Source organism: Eublepharis macularius, chromosome 2 (assembly GCF_028583425.1).
Source record: "Eublepharis macularius isolate TG4126 chromosome 2, MPM_Emac_v1.0, whole genome shotgun sequence".
Taxonomy (NCBI): Eukaryota; Metazoa; Chordata; class Lepidosauria; order Squamata; family Eublepharidae; genus Eublepharis; species Eublepharis macularius.
The window spans coordinates 10,386,692-10,405,671 of NC_072791.1; the positions used below are offsets into that span (position 1 = coordinate 10,386,692).

The 18,980-nt window shown below is 43.3% G+C and overlaps 1 protein-coding gene across 1 annotated transcript in view; it reads left to right on the plus strand.

The window, feature by feature from the left end:
• The window catches only part of ARID4A (AT-rich interaction domain 4A), an 84,450-nt gene that overhangs the window by 28,282 nt on the left and 37,188 nt on the right, over positions 1-18,980 (plus strand). Inside the window, exons 10-12 of the mRNA XM_054970872.1 lie at positions 2,704-2,780; positions 5,678-5,844; positions 18,705-18,777. Of these exons, the coding sequence (XP_054826847.1) occupies positions 2,704-2,780; positions 5,678-5,844; positions 18,705-18,777 (317 nt within the window). The remainder of the gene's footprint in view (positions 1-2,703; positions 2,781-5,677; positions 5,845-18,704; positions 18,778-18,980) is intronic.

Here is an 18,980-nt window from a genome sequence, read left to right on the forward strand (position 1 = left end):
ATAAGACATTATAAAATTATTTCTCATTAAATCTTCTCAATCTGGCTCTCAGAGCCCTAAACTTTTCTACATGTTATTACTGCCTAGATTTAATGCAATGATGGCAGCCTGAACAGATCAGAGGTCAGGATGGAATTTAATAGGATGCTCTCAGTTAAGATAATTTCTCAAAGGCAAGCAAATACTTATTGGAAGACTTTGATTATTGAGGACAAAGATCAACTGCATATTAAGATTTTCTAAAGAGATTTTCAAGCACAGGTTGTGACTTTAACAGAATAAAATTTGCAACTGTTACGATGGGTATGAGCCAAATGAAAGGGGAGAAAGTGAAATAATACACAGAGCATGAGTGAAACTTACAACTTGGTTATGCTCTTATTCCCCCCCCCCTTGGATTTTGGGTTGGAGAAGAGATTCTTCGTAAACTTACTAAAAACATGAACCCTTTGCTTGCAGCCTCTCATTCAAGATTGCTAAAATTAACTAGCCATAGGTCTAGACCTGCCAAGATATTAGGAGATATTTCATATATACAAGAGCACTTACACTCACAACTGAATAAACTGCAGGGGTACTTCTTAGGGCTACAGGCTGAAACAAAATCAAAACAGCATCTCTTTTCCCCCTTCTTCTATTTTTCTTAATACCAGGCTGTAGTATTCTTGTCAAACAACTAACTTGCATTACTAACCAGCTCTCCTGCTCAAGCAACTTATTTGTCCTCCCACAGTCAGTCGCTGTTCTTTGAGTCTGTCTTAAAACGAATAGAGGTTTTATTTCCTGGGCTGAACGTTTGAAATATGTGTCTGCTTGTCTTGAGTGTTGAAAGGAACGAAGGGGTGAAATACTCTGAAGTACATAGCCCTCTGCCTGAAAACTAAAGAGCGTTTTTGATTGCCCTTCTGCCTTTTGACCAGTTAATTGATTATATTTTGCACATGAGCAAAATGCTTGTGAGAATGGTGTAGCCATGCAGTGCACACAAGGTAACGCTCGATGTTAGAGAAGCCATCGTTTTCATTTTCTATCACACCCACACACGAAACCTAAAATAGCCTCGCGAAAACAGTGGCTTGAATCCAAAGAATGGATTTCACCATAAGCCTCTCTTAATGTAACTCCCGGCCTGCACCACACAAAAAGCTGTTCTTGAGGGTCGGGAGAGCCCTGTGAGTGTCTGGGTGTGTGTCTTGGAAGACTTCAGTGAGAACTGGGGGGATGTCCTTTCGGCTTCTTTAAGGGTTAGATTAGAGGCCTTAACTGGCAGCCCCTCCAGCAAGGATGCTAAATGGATGGCTTACTGTCCTGATTTTTTTAAGGCCTGCAGCCCTAAAATGTACCCGTGCAATTGATTCATTAGACAAGAGTAAGCGCTCCTTCGTATCTGAACTGTGCAGGAACATGGCGCACATTACAGACCTGACAAAAAATACTGGGTTTGGTTTGAATCGAAACATGCATATATAGATGTAGGTAGAGATTAAACATCATGACATTTGCATCAAGGTAACATTGAAATACACTTTTTGTGTTTTTCAAGCCCAGGTTGTTTCATTGTGTTGCACTTCTTACGGTTAATCAGTTCTGACAAGGAGGTTGCCGTTTCCCTCTTTGCAGACTGGGAAGCCCGGCTGTGAGAACTGGAGACTTGGGCAAACCCAGTTAGTTGAGCAAGGAGTTGAACTTGGCTGCAAGCGACTCTAGCTCTTGTAGTAACACTTTTCCGCAAGACAGCTAAGAAAGCAGTGAAATCGAAGGTTGAAAACCAGTTGTATTTATGCAGTTTGGTGCCATGACTCTTTTTTTAGTGCTAGTGATATGAAATTGAAAAGAGTCCAGTAGCACCTTTGAGACTAACCAACTTTACTGTAGCATAAGCTTTCGAGAATCACAGCTCTCTTCGTCAGATGCACGATTCTCAAAAGCTGTGATTCTCGAAAGCTTATGCTACAAATAAGTTGGTTAGTCTTAAAGGTGCTACTGGACTCTCTTCAGTTTTGCTACTACAGACTAACACAGCTAACTCCTCTGGATCTAGTGATATGCAGTGATGCTAAAATACTTTGGGCTTAACATTATGGCTGAGCGGGCAGAATGTGCTTGCAGGCAGTGGCTCTTTTCCTGCTTTTCTTTACCCACAGAAACCTTCTGCAGTCCCTCAAAAAAGCATGCCTGGGGTTGCAGGTTCCCATGGACTTTGTGGAGGGAAGGGGTTACTGCAGTAAGATGAAGGAATTAGACAAAATCTCCTCCTCCTTATCCTTGTGCCAGTAGCAAGCCCAGTGGAGGAATGGCAGTGGCCTAAGAGTTTTGGGGTGAGAACTTGAGGGGAGACCCCCTCTTCATTGGTGCCCTCTATGTCTAGTGGCTTTTTGTCCATGGTGGGTGCTTTGGAGAATCGCTTTTGATTGCAAGGTTTTTGCTCCCCCAACAATAGAATCTAACCCTTCAAATCTGCAATGTAATTTGGAGTTCTCAAATTCTCCCAAATATACAAGTTTTTTTTTTTAACTTTGCTTAATTTAAACACTGAAAGAGTTGGAGGGGAGAATTAAGACTGGGATTTGTCATTGGCAGCATATGTTAGTTACCAGAAAAGAAATATTTTTATAATGGCGGATTTAGTGGAAAGATAACTTGGCCGGCTTTTTTTTTAAAAAAATGTGCTAAATATAACTTACCAAAACAATTCTCTTTCAGCTATTCAGTAGCAAGAAAGGACGCTGAGGAATTAGACATCCTAAACGTTACAAAATCTGAGTTGTCTTCTAGAAAAGGTAAACTTCAGCATTTATCCTTCAGATCACTAAGAAACAAATCAGACATACTATATAGTACTTTGTTGCCTTAACAAAAGGCATAATAATAGATATGAAATCACAGTAGTTATTGCCTATATAATAACAGGAGTGACGGTTCATCCATAGGAACGAGGTTAATTAATTTCCAGGAGACTTGCTCCAAGCAGCTGGGGTTAGGATTACAATAGTAATAGCTTGATCTGAAGCGTTGTTCATCCCATTGATTTCAGTGCATGCTCTAAATTGGTTCTCAAGGGGTTCCTCTCCTTGGCCGCAGGGCAAGACCCTCTGGCCTCACCTCCGTCGTACCAGCAAATGTCAGTCTCAGTTTCTGCAGATTGAGGAAGTCTGTTCCAACAGTCAGGCCTTGCCACTGTGCAAGGGGGAGCAGTTTTCCTCCTGACAGCTCTCTAGTCTCTATGAACTTAACTATCGATCAGCTAAAACGTGCCTAAGAAAATACCAGCAGCCACTTTTTCATAGGCGAAAGTAATTTTGAGTGTAGCAGCAGTGAAGAAACCCAGTGCTTTTCCACTTCAGGTCTTAACCGTTGAGTACTGCTTTGGGACAAAGATGGGAACAGAAACATTCAGAAGTAAAATATGATCACTCCCCCCCCCCCCCTTGCTGATTGTCCTCTGCAGTTTGCCTCTGCGCCGCTTTTTCCTCTGGCAGGTTCAAGATCCGGGTTATGCCTGCAAGAGAAAGCAGGCGCATGAAATACAGGGTGGTGGAATGGGTGGCTGGGAAGGATTTGCAGCAGCAAAACTGTGGAAAAGATTAAACACACTTGAGAACATACTTATTTTAAAAGGAGACTAGACAAATTCATAGAGGATTGGTCCCTCAGGGGCTACCAGCCATGGTGACTACAGGGAACTATCATATTCAGAGGCAGTAAATCTCCGAAATCCAGTAATGAAGAGGTAACGTCATGGGAAGGCCTCGGCCCCTATGCCCCGATCGTTGGCCCTCACCATGTGAGTCAGGACAGTGGGCTAGACCACCACTGACCTGATCCAGCAAGACTCTTTTGTTCTCGGCCATCTTTTCATCCACTCTGTTTGCCAGCTCTGGAGCGGGAAATTTCTGGCGGTTTTGCGGTTGAGCCTGGAGAGGGTGGCGTTTGGGGAGTGACCTCAACAGGATATAACGCCAGAGAAGTCCACCCTCCAAAGCAGCCTTTTTCCTCCGGAGAACTGATCTCAGTAGTTTAGAGATCCTGTGTAATTTCACGTGGACTCCAGGCACAACCTGGAGGCTGGTGGCTCTAACATCCACCCTTCTACTGCTGTAATCCAAATCTCCCCCTCCGTGGCTATTTTTCCGGCAAACAAGTGTGTTGTGGGGATTTGTTTGCATGGGTGTAACATAGGCCTTACTTGATCTAGGGAAGTGCTTGGTTAGGGGACAGATTTATAGAAGCAGGGGTACGAATAAAAGAAACGTCCATCTGAAGCATTAAGTAGTCATTGTGCTATAAGTAACAAGCATATGTGGCATGCCAGAACATATGGAAGGGGACCTGAAGATACGGGTATGGTGTAGACAGAGCTGCCCTGCTGCCTACCACTGCTATCTTCTCCCTAGTTCAATAGACTAGAAGCAAAACTGCAAAGCAGTGGTAGTTTCTATTGCATGCTACCCATACCTGAATACCTAAATGCTACTCACTCGGGGAGGGGGGCATCTTGGAATGACTAAGAAGGCAGGTATGACAATACAATCATTCTTGGCAAGGATTTGCTCATTTACTTGGCAAGCTATAGGCCTGGTTGTCACATGGCTTCACATACTTAGATTTGTTTCATTATACTTTTAGCATAAAGGAGTGATGTTGATCTAAGTTTACTTGCACCCACATGTAATTGCTTAAGAAATTAAAGCTGGCCGTTGGCAACGGATACCTCTGGAATGCTTTGGTTTGGGGTGCATGACCTTCATGGGTTGCCATATCTGGAAAGTACAAACTTGCCTCTGAATCTCTTGTATTAAAGATATTCTAGAGGGCCGAAGTGCATCTATGCTTGTTCTTATGCTGAAATAAGTGATCTGGCCTTCCCAAGGTAATGAAGAGTTTTGTGGCACATTTTAATATATTTACGGTGGCATGAGCTGTCAGGAGCCAGAATTCACTTGTTCCACTGACAACTGAAGAGTCATATCCTATTTCAGTTACAGGTGGAGTGAAAAACCACACGCTCTGCTGTTCCAGACAGTGTGGAGTGAGCGGAGAGTGTTAGAACATACGTCTACATGCAGACAGTCTGAACTAGAGTCCCCAGAATCTCCTGTTAAAAGCAGATCAAATACTGGGACCTCTGCCCGAAGCCTTGGAACGTATTCAACACTGGCTGTGGATAACTCAGCTTCATATAGTTTGAAGTGTGTTCTGCTGTGCTTTTCTATGTATTATTTCTGGTATTGTGAGAACTTTCCCTTAAGAAGACATTACCACGCAGGCCCTTTTGCTAGGCTTTATCCATACCATGTGAATAACGGGGATCAAAGTATGCAGCGGATCAAGTTAAGTTATATTATAGGAACTGAACAATTTACCTTAAAATGTAGGATGGCAATTTCAGGCTGTCTGTGACTGTGAGTAAGGAGCCAGTTGATTAATCCAATACAGAAGAATAAATGTGAGAATGCTCCTTCAGTGTGTGGTTGAAACTTGGAGATTACTCTTTTCACCTTTTATTTGCTTGGGGATTACTCTCTTCACTTTTTTCACCCTGCATTGAATTTGCCAGTCTTAACTTGAAATTTGGAATGGTTGAGCAAGAAGTCTAGGCTAGCCCTAATTGGTAACGAGGCAGTTTTGATTCTTAGTACCTTGAGTTGAGTAAGCACAGGCCGTTTTTCCCCTGAAGGTTTGCAGGACGCACACTCCTTCTTCAGTCTGAAAGTCATACCCGCGAACTGGAAGATGGATATGCGTGAGATCTTGGAATCATCCAGCAGCGACGAAGAAGAGGGAGGGGAGGCAGGGAGTGACGAAGAGGAAGACAAAGGAGAGCATAAAGAGGAAGAAGTAGTGGTAAGCGTGCTGCTTTTTGTTATTGGGACGAGTGTGCAGCTTAATGAGCATGTGGCATGCCCTAAATACAGTAGGCCACACTTGAACATAATTTTCAGATTCTCACTACCTGATCCCGTGGATGCTGATTTGGGAATAAGTGCTTGTCTGTTCAGTGAGCCTTGTTTCCAGGTAAAATGGGTGTTGGACGGAAATTCTATTGGTCGATGCTGAATTGGCAGCCATCATCCACCGAGTGGGTGATGACACAGTCCACCGGCTGAGTGAACAAAAGCTCCGTGTCTTCATGTCTCTGGCCTGCTGAGGAGCTGGGCTCCCTCTTGATTTGTCTGGTGGGCTGCAGGTTCCATCCTCTAGCAAAGAGATGGGTGGGATTTATTCTCGCTGCGCCATCAATATCACCCTTGTTGGGGGTGGGGAGAGGCTGCTCTTCCCAGTGTAGACAAATGGCAAGTGCAGGTGCTTGGTGACCACACAGGCAACAGTGAGGTTTAGCGGGAGAAGTCAAGAAAGATTCTAGGCCATAGTTTGGACTGTTCTGAGCTCCTCTGCGGCTGATTGGCAGACAAAAATGCTCTGGTTGGTCAGCTCAAGTCTAGCATCCGTGCCTGCATATTGACCAGCCCGATGTCCCCAGGAAAGGCCATAAGCCGGGCAGGAAAGCAATAACTCTGCCTCACTGTTGCCCCCCAGCAACTGGTATTCATTGACATGCTGCCTCTGAAGATGGAGTGAATGTGATTGATGGAACCTTGACTAACAAATTCTGTATGCAAGGAGAATGATTTGCCTGCTTCGTGCACACATTTGGATGAATAGTCATTGCTAGTTATTCATGGTTATACAGACTACAAAACTTAATTTTTAACAAATGCTTTCCTTGGTAGTTTAAAGTATTTTTTTTTAAAAATCCAGAGAGATAATAAATCAGTACTTATTCAAAAGTTTACATCTCGAATGTGCAACACTAAAGCTTAGTTTATACTCATAGATCCAGAGGAGTTAGCTGTGTTAGTCTGTAGTCGTAAAAAAGTAGAGTCCTGTAGCACCTTTAAGACTAACCCACTTTATTGTAGCATTCGTTTTCGAGAACCACAGCTCTCTTTGTCACATGCATCTGGCGAAAAGAGCTGTGGTTCTCGAAAGCTTATGCTACAATAAAGTCGGTTAGTCTTAAAGGTGCTACTGGACTCTTTTCTATTTAGTTTATATTGCAAGGGTTTGGGGTGGGGGAGTTGCTTAAGAACATGTTTTTGGGTCCCAGGTGTATTCTTTTTGCTTATGTCCTCTGTTGTGTTGTTGTGCATGCGTCTGATACAAAACGAGACATGCGTCTGTCAGGAAAACACAAGATTAAAAAAATCCCATAGAATGGTAGTGGACCATAGCAAGGAGGCGGGGTGGGGGAATTTGAGGGTCTGTATGCTTGCAGTGGCCTTTAAGTCCCTTCTTGTTCTGGGAATAACATTAAAAGCAATTAGCTCATAAGATGCCTTAACAAAGATGCAGATTAAATTCACACCAGCTCGAAATATTGGCACCATCAGGTTGCGGTGCAGTCTTAAAGAAAACTGAAGGCAGATTTTTTTCCCTCCCACTCGTTTTTTTTTAAGAGGGAAGAATTTTATTCCTAAACTAATTTTGACGAGGTTCAGATCTTGGTCACCTATCCCATCCACCGTCCTGCGCTCTGGTAGGCAACACTGTTTATGTTCCATACCTATATTTACATAATTACCCGTCTCAGTCTTCATCTTGAAGCCAAACAATTATGGTTTCTATCTATGCTGTCTGCAGGAATCAAGGAACCAAACTCCATTGGTTCCTGCTACATTGAAGCAGCGTTGATCTGTCTTATTTTTTAGGATTAAAAGATGTAAATTACTCTCCTATCCTTTTTTTTTTCTCTTTCTGCTCCCAAGAAGACCACAATCCTCCTTACCAAATAAAACTTCTTGGATATATATTTTTATTTTATTTATATTTCAATTTATATACCGCCTATCCTCAGGGGCTCTGGGCGGTAAACAAGTTGAAATCAATAAAAACAAGAAAACAACAATACTAAAATCAACGTACAAAACAATAATGAAATAAATTAATCACGTGCAATGGTGGGGAGAACCCCACCCCACCCCAAAGGTGGGAGGCTGACATGGCACCGCCCCCGTCAACCACCGAACGCCTGGCGGAACAGCTCTGTCTTACAGGCCTGGCGGAATGATAATATGTCCCGCTGGGCCCTGGTCTCCATTGACAGAGCGTTCCACCAAGCTGGGGCCAGGACTGAAAAGGCCCTGGCCCTGGTTGAAGTGAGGTGGGCTTCCTTGGGGCTGGGGACAACATTTATCCGCTGATCGAAGCGGTCTTCAGGGATCATACAGGGAGAGGCAGTCCCGAAGATATGCCAGTCCCAACCCGCTCAGAAGCTGCTGTAAAAGCAAACTCAGTATGTTAATTTTATTCCGAGCGCACACATTTCTTCTTAGGCCTCTTCTTTGGGCCATTTCCTAGAGTTTTTGTGACCACGGGTTTAAAAGGATTCATGAAGAACGAGTTGCTGTATGTAGGATGCTTTTTGCTCACCTATCCCCGTGGTGGCTGCTGAGAAGTGTCCCTCCTCTCATGGGCATTGCAGAACTAAGAAAGGAATGTGAAGCAAATCTTTAATCTGCTTTATTTTCTGTGTACTCTTAACCTGTCAGGTTATATAATGTCTTAAGTCTTTTTTTAAAGCAATCGGTGAAGTCCTTATTACATTTTTGCCTAAACGTTTGATGCTGAGCCCCCAAAACATCTATTTCTTGCTGCAGTAACAGTGCAGTATCAAGTAATGATTCCAGTTGTTCCAAGAGTTATAACAAACATAATTTGAGGCAGGAGGAATGAGAAGGATTACACAGTCATCAGAAAAAACTTTTAGTCTGATTTCCATTATTGCTGACTTCTCGGAGCTGATCTTCCATCGTAAATAAACGATGATACTGATGGTAGAGTAATAACAAGGTTACAGTGGGGGATTTCATTTACCATAATGTGTCCTCTTTTTAGCTTGCCTTGAAGGCAATGTACAGACTTCCTGAAAAAAATGTAAAATGCTCTTAATGTACTGCATGGGTAGGTCAAAGCCTGTAGTTATTCCTTGGTCAAATATTGATCATATATAATACAAGAGATAAATTTCTAGCATTAATAGGCAAATTAAAAACTAGTCTAACATCTGTTGCAGTTCAAATTAGTACAGTTGTTATTAAAGAGAGTATTATTAAGTGTGCGGAGTTCTTTAAGAAGTTAAACAAGCATGTGGATGAAGGTGATCCAATAGATGTTACGTGCTTGGCCTTACAAAAGGCGTGCATGGATGTGTGTACTAGTTTCTGTCGTACTTCTTTATTATCACTATTATGTCATAGTGACTCGACATGCATTAACTTACATGCCAAGAGTTAACCGACTCTTAGTAGGCACCAATCTGGCAAAGCCCAGCTTAAGACTCAACAACTTTGAGCTTCCTTCCAAGGCATCAGCTGGGAAGAAGGTCTTGCAAAGAATCCCCCACCATCCCAATGCATTTGCCTTGTAATCAGAACACCTCAAATGACTTGGAGTGAGGTTGGCGCATACTCTCTGGTTTCACCAAAAGGGGATCCGAGATGCTGCAATCATGAGGGAAATAAGAAATACATGTATTTACCCATCCGCCTTTCTCCTATTCCCTCTGTTATAATGGGGAAAAAAATACTTCTCATCTGCCAGCTAGATGGAAGTTAGAAGAACTGGTCATTACAGTGAGCAACTATATGTTGGCCATCGTACTTGTAGCGAAGATCATCTGAACTTCCTTTTATTTCTTATACCTGTACAAGAACAAATGAAACCCCATCCACCAATGCATGGATCTGAACTGAAAGATCAATATTGCTAATCAGAGCAGAAGGAGTAAGTGCGGGCAGGGGGATCCATAACTTTAGGTGCCCCCCGCCCATCACATATCCTGACTCACTGCTGGGAGTAGGTTTTTCCCAGGTCAGGTATGATTGGGCATTTAGCTTCAAAAGAGCGTAGACCTAACTATTTATTTGTTTGTTTTAGATTTTCATTCCGCCCTCCCCGCGATTCCGCCCTCAGGGCGGATTACAACGATTTTAAAACACATTGGAATAACTTATATATGGTATAAAACAATAAAAACATTTTAAAACCTTCAACCATACAGTATGCAGTAATCTAAAAATAACAAGATGGCAGCTGTTAGATGCTACGTGAAAAGGGAGAAGAGATGGTAGACAGCTCTAAAGGGAGGGTTCAAATCTTTAAGTCTTCCTCTTTTTATTGGCTGGCGGAGGCCAAGCCCATCCTCAACCATATGCCTGGCGGAACATCTCCGTCTTGCAGGCCCGGTGAAATGATACCGAATCCTGCCAGGCCCTGGTCTCAGTCAACAGACAGTTCCACCAGGCTGGAGCCAGGACTGAAAAATCCCTGGCTCTGGTTGAGGCTAGGCGGGCCTCCCTGGGGCCAGGGACCACCAGTAGTTGTTTTTCTCCGGATCGAAGCATCCTCCAGGGTACATATGGGGAGAGTCACTCCTCTTCTTACGTAGCACAATTCTCCATCTGCTCTCCACGCATACCAAGAGAGATGGATCTCTGGTTACTGTTATACAGCCTAATTTGCTGGCGCTTGTTGTAACGAGCACAGTTCCTTAGAAAGACTGTAGAGGTTGAGAGAACGAGCTATGAGCCAGAAGTCCACTATTCAAATATCACCTAGTTACGACCTTTCAAAGTAGCCCCAAATCTTAATCTATGACACCGGGATAGACTTGCCTTGAAAAACAGGTAAGTTCTGTTTTCTGAAATGTCTGACAGTCTGGGTAAGCCCTTGGAAAAACGAATGGAGGGTTTGTTGGAAAACCCTCGTTGAAAAACACTTTTCTACTAGAACAGAGGTGGGCTAATTCTAACCCACCGTTTGGTCTGCAGCAGCTTGTGGGCCTGTTTTCCAGTTAGGGTTGCCAGCTCCAAGTTGGGAAATTCCTGGAGATCTAGGGGGTGAAACCTGGAGAAACCTGGAGAAAGTGGGGTTTGGGGAGGGAAAGGACTTTGGCATGGCATAATTCCATAGAGTCCACCCCCCAAAGTAGCCATTTTCTCCAGGTGAACTGATCTCTGTGGCCTGGAGACCAGTTGTAATTCCGGGAGATCTCCTGCCACTACCTGGAGGCTGGCAACCCTATTTGCAATGCTTGGATTTCAAAGAAGGACTTTCTTTGGGCTCGCCTTTCTTGTCTGGGAGATGGTTAGAACACTTCACCTAGTGAAATATTTGTGCGAATACATTTTAAAAATGATGATGGCAAATCTATTCCCTTGCCTAGTTTGCAGGGCATGGTGTGTGGGGGGGTAGGGGGGTGGCATCTTCTCTTCAGGCCATCTTTAAAAATGTGTAGCCCGTGAGAGACCCCATTATTTTTCATGGGCTTGTTACGTCTGTGTCCAGACCTCCTGGGATCTTAAGGCAGGCTGTGGACTCATCTTGTTGTGTTCTTCCCCATTCGCTTTTTTGTTTGCTTAATACCCAACTGTTATCTTTGTCTCAACATAGGAGGACACTCATGGGCTTATGGGGTGTGTTTGTGGCGTAGGTAAGGTCACTCCGTGTTTAATTTTCTGGGTTGAATTCTTTGTAGTTGGAAGACTTGGGGGGGGGGGCGGGATTGGTGGATTCTTAAATATGAACACCCGTGAGAGAAATATAAAAGAAACCCGAAGCCATTCCCTCCCACCCACACCCCGAAGCTTTTGTAGAGCATTGACCCTCTTTGCAGAGAGCACTGCTATTTCTCTCCCAGATCCTGCAGTCTCGTGTGTGGTTTGTGTGTGTGTGTTTGTGTGTTTTGGCTGTTTTTAAATCCGGGCCTGCTTAAAAGAACACCACCACATGGAATGACTGAGCCCGTCTAAAAACAGAAAACGAGGAGCAACTTGGCTGTGTGAAAGTACAATGTTGTTTCCCTTTCACTTCCCCCTTGTAGTCTGTGGTCTCGGAAGGCCGAAAACAGAATGGCTGTTCATGCTTAGAGGCGGCCTATGGGGTTGCCATGGCGATGCACTGTTGGCTCCCAGTGAGCATGCTCAGGAAAGAGAGGAAGATTTAGCGAAGGCTTGGCAGGCTGCCCGGGGAGGCTTGCCAGATGCTTTGAAATGGGTTGTCTCTTTCTTTTTCCTTTCATGTAATGTCTGATTTTTTTTTTGGTTGGAAATATGGAAGAGAATGTAAGCACTGCTGCATAACGGTGGGTTTGGTGCAGCGTGAGGGAAAGGAAGGAAACATTTGCAAGTTTAGGGTGAAGTACAACGAGGCACGGTGAGCAGAAAAGCTAGAAAAAGGGGGGACAATATAACCGTGTTACACTTGAGAGAGAAGGCTGCTCTTAGGTAAGGACTCCTCGCATGTTCAGTCTGTAACATTTGGGCTGTGGAAACTGTGTTTGTGGGGTGGGGGGGTAGATTTGATAAGTTTCTGATCTTTTCCAGTGATTTGGTGGTGCATGCAGTCTTTTTTTTTTTCTTCTTTCCTTGCCAGTTTTTTTTTAAAAAGAATATCTGTTTTTAGCTTTTGCTGTGCCACTGAATCGTGGCTTTTTAACAAAATGGAGTCACTTTTCCAGGCAAACGTGCTAATACTGAGCGAAATGTGAAAAAGCCTGATCATTCGTGGAATGTGGAATCTCCCCTCCCCCTCCTTTATGTTGTTATACACAGTGAATAGGCCACATTTTGCAGGGTGTGAACTGTTGCAGACTGCGCTGCCTCCTTTTTTCCCCTCCTCTTTAGCATTTGTAAATATCCTGCTTCTCAGGTAAGTGACTCTCAAGGACAGCCCCTTTTGACTCGGGATCGTGTTTTATTCCATACAGGCGTGCTCCAAAGAGCTTCTGTCGTTCAAACAAAAGATGAAGGAGGGGGGAAGCTTTGTGTTTTTTTTTTTTAAAAAAAGCATTCCTGTGGAGTTAATGGAGTTTTTTTTCAGGCCTAAATAGAAGGAAATAAACTGTTGGGAAAAGCATGAAGAATAAAGTACACAAGAAGGAGAGATGACCGTAAGAGAGATCTGTAGAATCTGTAGAATCTATTGTTTCATGTGATGGGAGAGATTTTTTCCCCCACCAAAGGAAAGGTGAAGAGTATTCAAAGATGAAGCTAGCTGGGGCAGCACTGGGTCTGGCTTTCATGCTGTCAGCAGAAAAGCTGTCACACTGAATCATTAAGCTAAACTAACATTTTTAAATTGTCAGACATAGGCTAGTCCCTCTTGCATGTGCTGTCTCCTTCTCTTCCCCCCCCCCTTCCCCTCTCCCAAATCTTCTTTCTGAGGAAAGTATTCAGTCATTTGTCAGGAGTGAAATTCAGACAAAGTCAGCCAGTAAGTATATGTTCTTCATGTGGCTTCTCTGTCTGCTTTGTGACACAGAGCATCTTTCACATTTTTATGTTTGAAAAAAGAAGGTGGGCAGAAGTCCTCCTTTTCCAGTAAAGATGGAAAATAATCCTAAACTTCCTTTTATGCAGAAATTGGACCATTTGGTAATTTTATTGTATGTTTCAGCTGTGCAGTAGCCCCTTGAAGAATGCTGAGTTTACTTGCAGATAGCGGCTTAGTTCCAACACTTAAACATCCCTTCATTTGTTTCAGTGGACCTTGTATGAGGTTCTTACGCATTCTGCTGGAATGTATAGAACTCATGTACTAGGAGTTCTTGCAGGTTTGCGCTTGGGATGCACCCTTCCCTCTTAAACACTTTTCAAGGTATCAATTTCTACCTTATTATACCTTCTGTGAGCTAGATTAGGCTGTTGGCTTCCAGGGTTCTATGCAGCAATTTTAGCCCAGAACTCACCCTTTTTCATTGCACCATTCTCGACCCCTTTCCTTCCCCTCCTCAATATAAATTTGATAAACATTGTGAATATTGATTTGAATCAGGTTGATTTAAGTCTGTATAGGTCCCTTGAATTGTCCAACAACTCAACTGTGACTTGCTTCTTCAGAAGCACCGATATCAAAGTGGAATTTTGTCCGTTGTCAGTAGTGAAGTGACTTGCAAAAACTGGTTGTACAAACTGGATGACTAGGTTTGCAGTTCTCTCTCTAAACTTCAGTTTGTGTGCCTTGCACCAGTACAATAATGCGTTCCTGGTACTATTCAAATGAGGTTTCTTTGCAGTTACCCCCCAGTAGTGTGTGCTTAATCTTGAATTTTAACTAGTTTCACATTTGAATTTCACCAGTTTTGAAAATTTGTTAATTTTCCTGTTGATATTGCTTATCCTAACTGCATGCCTTTCCCAGAGGCAAGCGTCTGATTTGTCAAATCTGAGTCCTTGTCCTCAAAATGTTAGCCACATCTCCATGCAACTCTGTGAATAGCAGCTTCCTCAATTTTTCCTACAGCTCTACTTCACCCACAGGTCCCCTAATTCTTTCATCGAAACTGGGACCATATTTTCCATTCTTTGTGCCCCAGGAGGTTCAGAGTATCTATTTAAAAAGGCTTTGTTTCTCAGGAAAAAGCACTGCAGTTTTTGCAAACCAAAATAATTCCCCCCCCCCCCGTTTCATTGGACACAGTGATTTGTGGGATAGCTTACCTAAATTAACATACGGAATCTTAAGTGGCAAGGGCTTGGCGTTCCTAGCACATCCTACAAGCAGGGGGGGAATCTGATGGAACCCTGAATTAAAATCTTTGGAGTGGAAACATGGGATTCTGGCAAATGATTGGTAGCTTTTGCTGTTCTTTCATCGTATTTCTCTTTGGTGGCCTTGGGAAATCAAATTGTTAACTGAAAGCTGCACGTCGGTGCAGGTTAAGAACATACAAAAATCAGTAAAAGTGAGCAGGAGTGACAGCTTGAAACTTCTTTAAAACCTTGCATATTTAAATATGGGAGCTCCATCTCTTTTTGACCGAATATTCCAAGCCTCCGTGACTGACAGTAGACAGTCTGTAGCTACTGCGGTATAATTGTTGTATCCAGTTGACTCTTTTGTCCTTGCTAGAAGGTAACATGCATATTTTTTTTGTGAGCTGCATACAGTATTTTTGTTTTTCTTAGATCCTCTTCAGTAATTTTGTAGTTGATCAAGCAATGCAGCAAAACATTTGTGTCCTCCTGGCTGTCTTCGAATGCAAGAACCGGATGGCGACCTTTCCAGCATGTTCTAACACCTTGATGCTTGCACAGCTATTATAAATTCTTTTGCACAGATCATATGGACTTGTACGTTTTTCTAAATACAGACTTGTTCAACCCTTAGGGCAATAAAGAATGGGGTTGGGTTATCTATAATTTGTGCATGTTAAGGGCTAAGGCTCCTGCTCATTCTTTTTCAAAAGGATAATGGCTTTCTCTTTTACTGCTTAAAACCCTTGTAATGCTTAAAATGGAAGCAAAAATTAAGATTGTCATTCAGTCCCATGATGGTCCCTTTGGCTGTCAGTGCCCTTAGATGGCAGCTATAACATGGAATAGTGTTCACAGGCCTGAACAAGTGATGCTGATCCCTTCTATGGGCATTGGATGAATCCTGTATCAGATACTGTACTTGCTTTATCAGCTGTTTAGAAGTTATTATTTGACTACTCGTCATGCTCGTTAACGCACCTTAGTTTGGAAACAAAAGAAGCACTTTGAAATGGCGTTTTAAAAGACTGAAACCTCAGAGGCCCAGATCTGCGGTGGCGAACAATTACATCAGAAGAAATTATTTAAGTAGGAAGAACCTTGTGCCCATGCTGACTTGTTTAACATGAATTTAAAAGGTGCAAGGGAAAGTTTTGGTTAGGAAGAGCAGTAGCCATTTTTTTTGTGTGTGAACCTCTGTCATGTTAAGGAAAATGGTAATTTAATTGCATGTAGAAACAGGTATATGAAATTAAAATGCATAGATTTAAATCAAAGGAAGATATGTCCTGGATCCTAATCGCTGCAAGCCAAATACTGCTTATGGGATGGGATAATCTTGCCCCCCCCTTACAAACACACAGACATTCTCTACCATGTACCATTTTTCTTTGCATTGTTTTCTAGTTTTGTAATTATTGCATTGTCCATGTCTTATGCTGTCTGATTGCATTGTTTTTTATATTTTGTGATTTCCCCCTTGAGTATGAGTGAGAAAGGCGGGCTATAAATAAAGTAAGTAAATCAGTAAATAGCTACCTTTTGGCAGAGGCTGCCCTTTGGAAGGCCCTGCTGATAGTGCGTATGTGTAGACGGCTAGACACGTTCCCCCCTCCCCCTCTCCCAAGTCTGCAGAAGTCATACTGGGAACGCCTGGTGTAGTTCCTCATCACGGTCCGACTCTTGGTGTAAGAGTAAGTAAGGAGAAAAAAACTGTGAAAACTTGCTCCATACCAAGGAGTGTTGAATCCAAGCTCTGATGGTGTTTGACCGACTTTGTCCCATGAAGAGATGTGAGACTGGTGCGTTCTCTCAGAGCTCCCCAGAGATGCTAAGGTTTGAACCCGGGTCCTTGAGCATGCAAAGCATGTCATTTGGAACCAAGCTGCAGCCTCCTGTTCTGGCCAAATTTGTTCCAGGCGCAATCGGTCAGATAACCGAAAGGACGCACATGTGGGCCCTCTGCTTCCTGTAACAAGTCAACACGTTTAGAAGAATTACTGTTGACAGTGGTGTCACGGGGACTTCCTTGACCTAATAACTGTCCTCACCATTTCTGCCCTATGTTACTTAATGCGTAGCACTTGGTCATTTTATTGTAATCCTCTGTAAAATTGTGAAGGGTGGTGCAAAGCTCATAAGCAAATGAGGTCTCATAATCAAAAGACTGAACCTGACACTATTAAAACATGCTTGAGAAAGACAAGGCCAAGCCAGATTCCGTGCTCTAAACATTTGCTTTGCTATCTTTTCTTCCTTTTCCAGAAACAGTTGAAGAATTACAACACTAACCCTCTGAATGTCACCCCCCCCACCCCCAGTAAGCATGAGTGTCAATCTAGGGGGAAGAAATTTATTTTCAATTCAGGCTGTGAAGTGCTTTCAGCAATTAAGGAAAGCCCGAGGTTATTACTAACATTTCAGCGGGGGCTGTCTTTTTAACAGAATGCTTTTTCTATTTAATATTTTTCTTAAAAAATCATAATCTGCAGGATGTCTGGGTTGTGGATGATAAAACCCTTGCCCCTCAAAAAAACTGCTTCCCCCAAATATTTTTGTCATTCCTACTGCAGGTTGGGCTCTCTGGGGTCTGTTTTTCCTGTGGGCATGTCGCTATGAAGGCACCTTGTCGGAAGGAGTCATTTATGCAACTCGTTAGATTATCCCAGGAACTGCAGCTCCCCCCAGAATCCAGCCTCTGATCACAAGCAACCTGCGGGGATGACACGTCCCGCTGAAATGTATTCGCATTTGTAAGAAGCATAAGCAGCCAGCAGCCACACCACACACCTATGCATAATCTTACAGCGGAGCAGTTTGTCCTTGCGTCTCCGGTGCTGTGATAGAATATTAAAAGACACATCAGATAGGCTCCTGCAAGGAGAGCCCCAGCCATGGCATTTTAAAATTTAACTCTGCCGTTAAGGGGTTGGGATCCAAACTTCTACGATTCAAGTGGAACTCGCAGGTGAGATCTTTGCCACACCCTGCTTCTCTCTTTAAGTTCCTTGCAAAGTAACTCCTGAAGGTTGGGGGTGGGACCCTTGAAGAGTATGGGATACAATGGAGGGCTGCGTGAGGGGGTGGAAACCGCCCCCTGCACAGACTTCTTTGCAAAGGGTGAGTGGAGGCAGTTTTCTCAGTTTGCTTCTAGTCGCTGTAACCTACCGTGGCGTCCCATGCTGTTCCTAAGATTTTTCTTGGTCTACGAAGAGCAGCTTTTTGGACTCCAAAGGGTGGGGCCTGGAGAAAGAAGAGAGGGGCAGTAAGGTCCCTTCTTCTTACTTTCACTTGGAGAAAGATTTGATCTAGCTGGTTTTTAAGATGCGATTGGACACCGATCTTGCTTTATTGTTGTTCTGCCTTCATTTCATCCTCTTAGGCTTTGGTCAGGAAAAAAGGGGACTTAACTGAATTAGCAAAGCAGAATATTGGAGCATGGTCTACTGCCTTTATGAGCAGTTGGGCCTTTGTTCCGTCTAGCCCCATAGCATCTACTCTGGACTCCAGTGGGTCAAGCAGAGATCTTCCTCACCTTGACGTCCTTTGGGATGGAGATGCTGTGGTTTGAATCTGAGAGATGACGTCTTGCTTTAAACCCCTCTTTAGTACTAGCAAAGCATTCCTGAACACACATACTCAGAAGTACATCCTTCTGAATTAAGTTCACTGCCTAGCAAGGATTGCATTGTGATTTTTTACTTAAGGTTCCTTGAAGCTCTCTCTTTGTCTAAGAGAATTGAACAGATGTGGCTAATCCTTCCTTTACTAAAAACTTCAGGAGTGGAACACCCAACTGGAGCTGTTCTCTGCTTCATGACAATAACTCTGTTCTCGGTGCAGAGGTCTCTTGGGGTGCTGCTTTTAGGGTTCCAGCAACATGAAAACTGACTTGTGTTTGTGTGATCTGGAGTCCTAGTGAATTTTTATGGGATGTCTACATTCAGGTTATTCTGTTCCTTCGATGTGTTGTTGCAAGCTTGTGTTTGTGAGATGGGAGTGGCCTTATAGATCAAATGTGTCTTTTGGTGAATAAATTCCCTCTTGACTAGTTAGCCTTTGTTTTTAAACAGGTCAAAATTTGATTGGACTGTGCTGTTCAGATAAAATGCTGATGACCGGCTATTAAGGCAAACACTCATATAAACCCCTTTTTTTTGCTTTTGACAGCCTGAAGAAGAGCCCGATCCTGAAGAGAGGGACAACTTCCTCCAGCAGCTTTACAAGTTTATGGAAGACAGAGGTAACGTTGCTTTGAACCCTCCACGCCCACAGTCCTTTGTGCAGTGTTCTAAGAATTAGTCCCGTTGAATGCAGTAGGGTTTGAGCCCAGTGACACCTTAGAGACCCACAGGATTTTCAGGGTGTAGGCTCTTGAAAGTCAGAGCTCTCTTCTCTCCCATCTGAAGCAGGGAGCTCTGGTTCTTGAAAGCTTACACCCTGGAA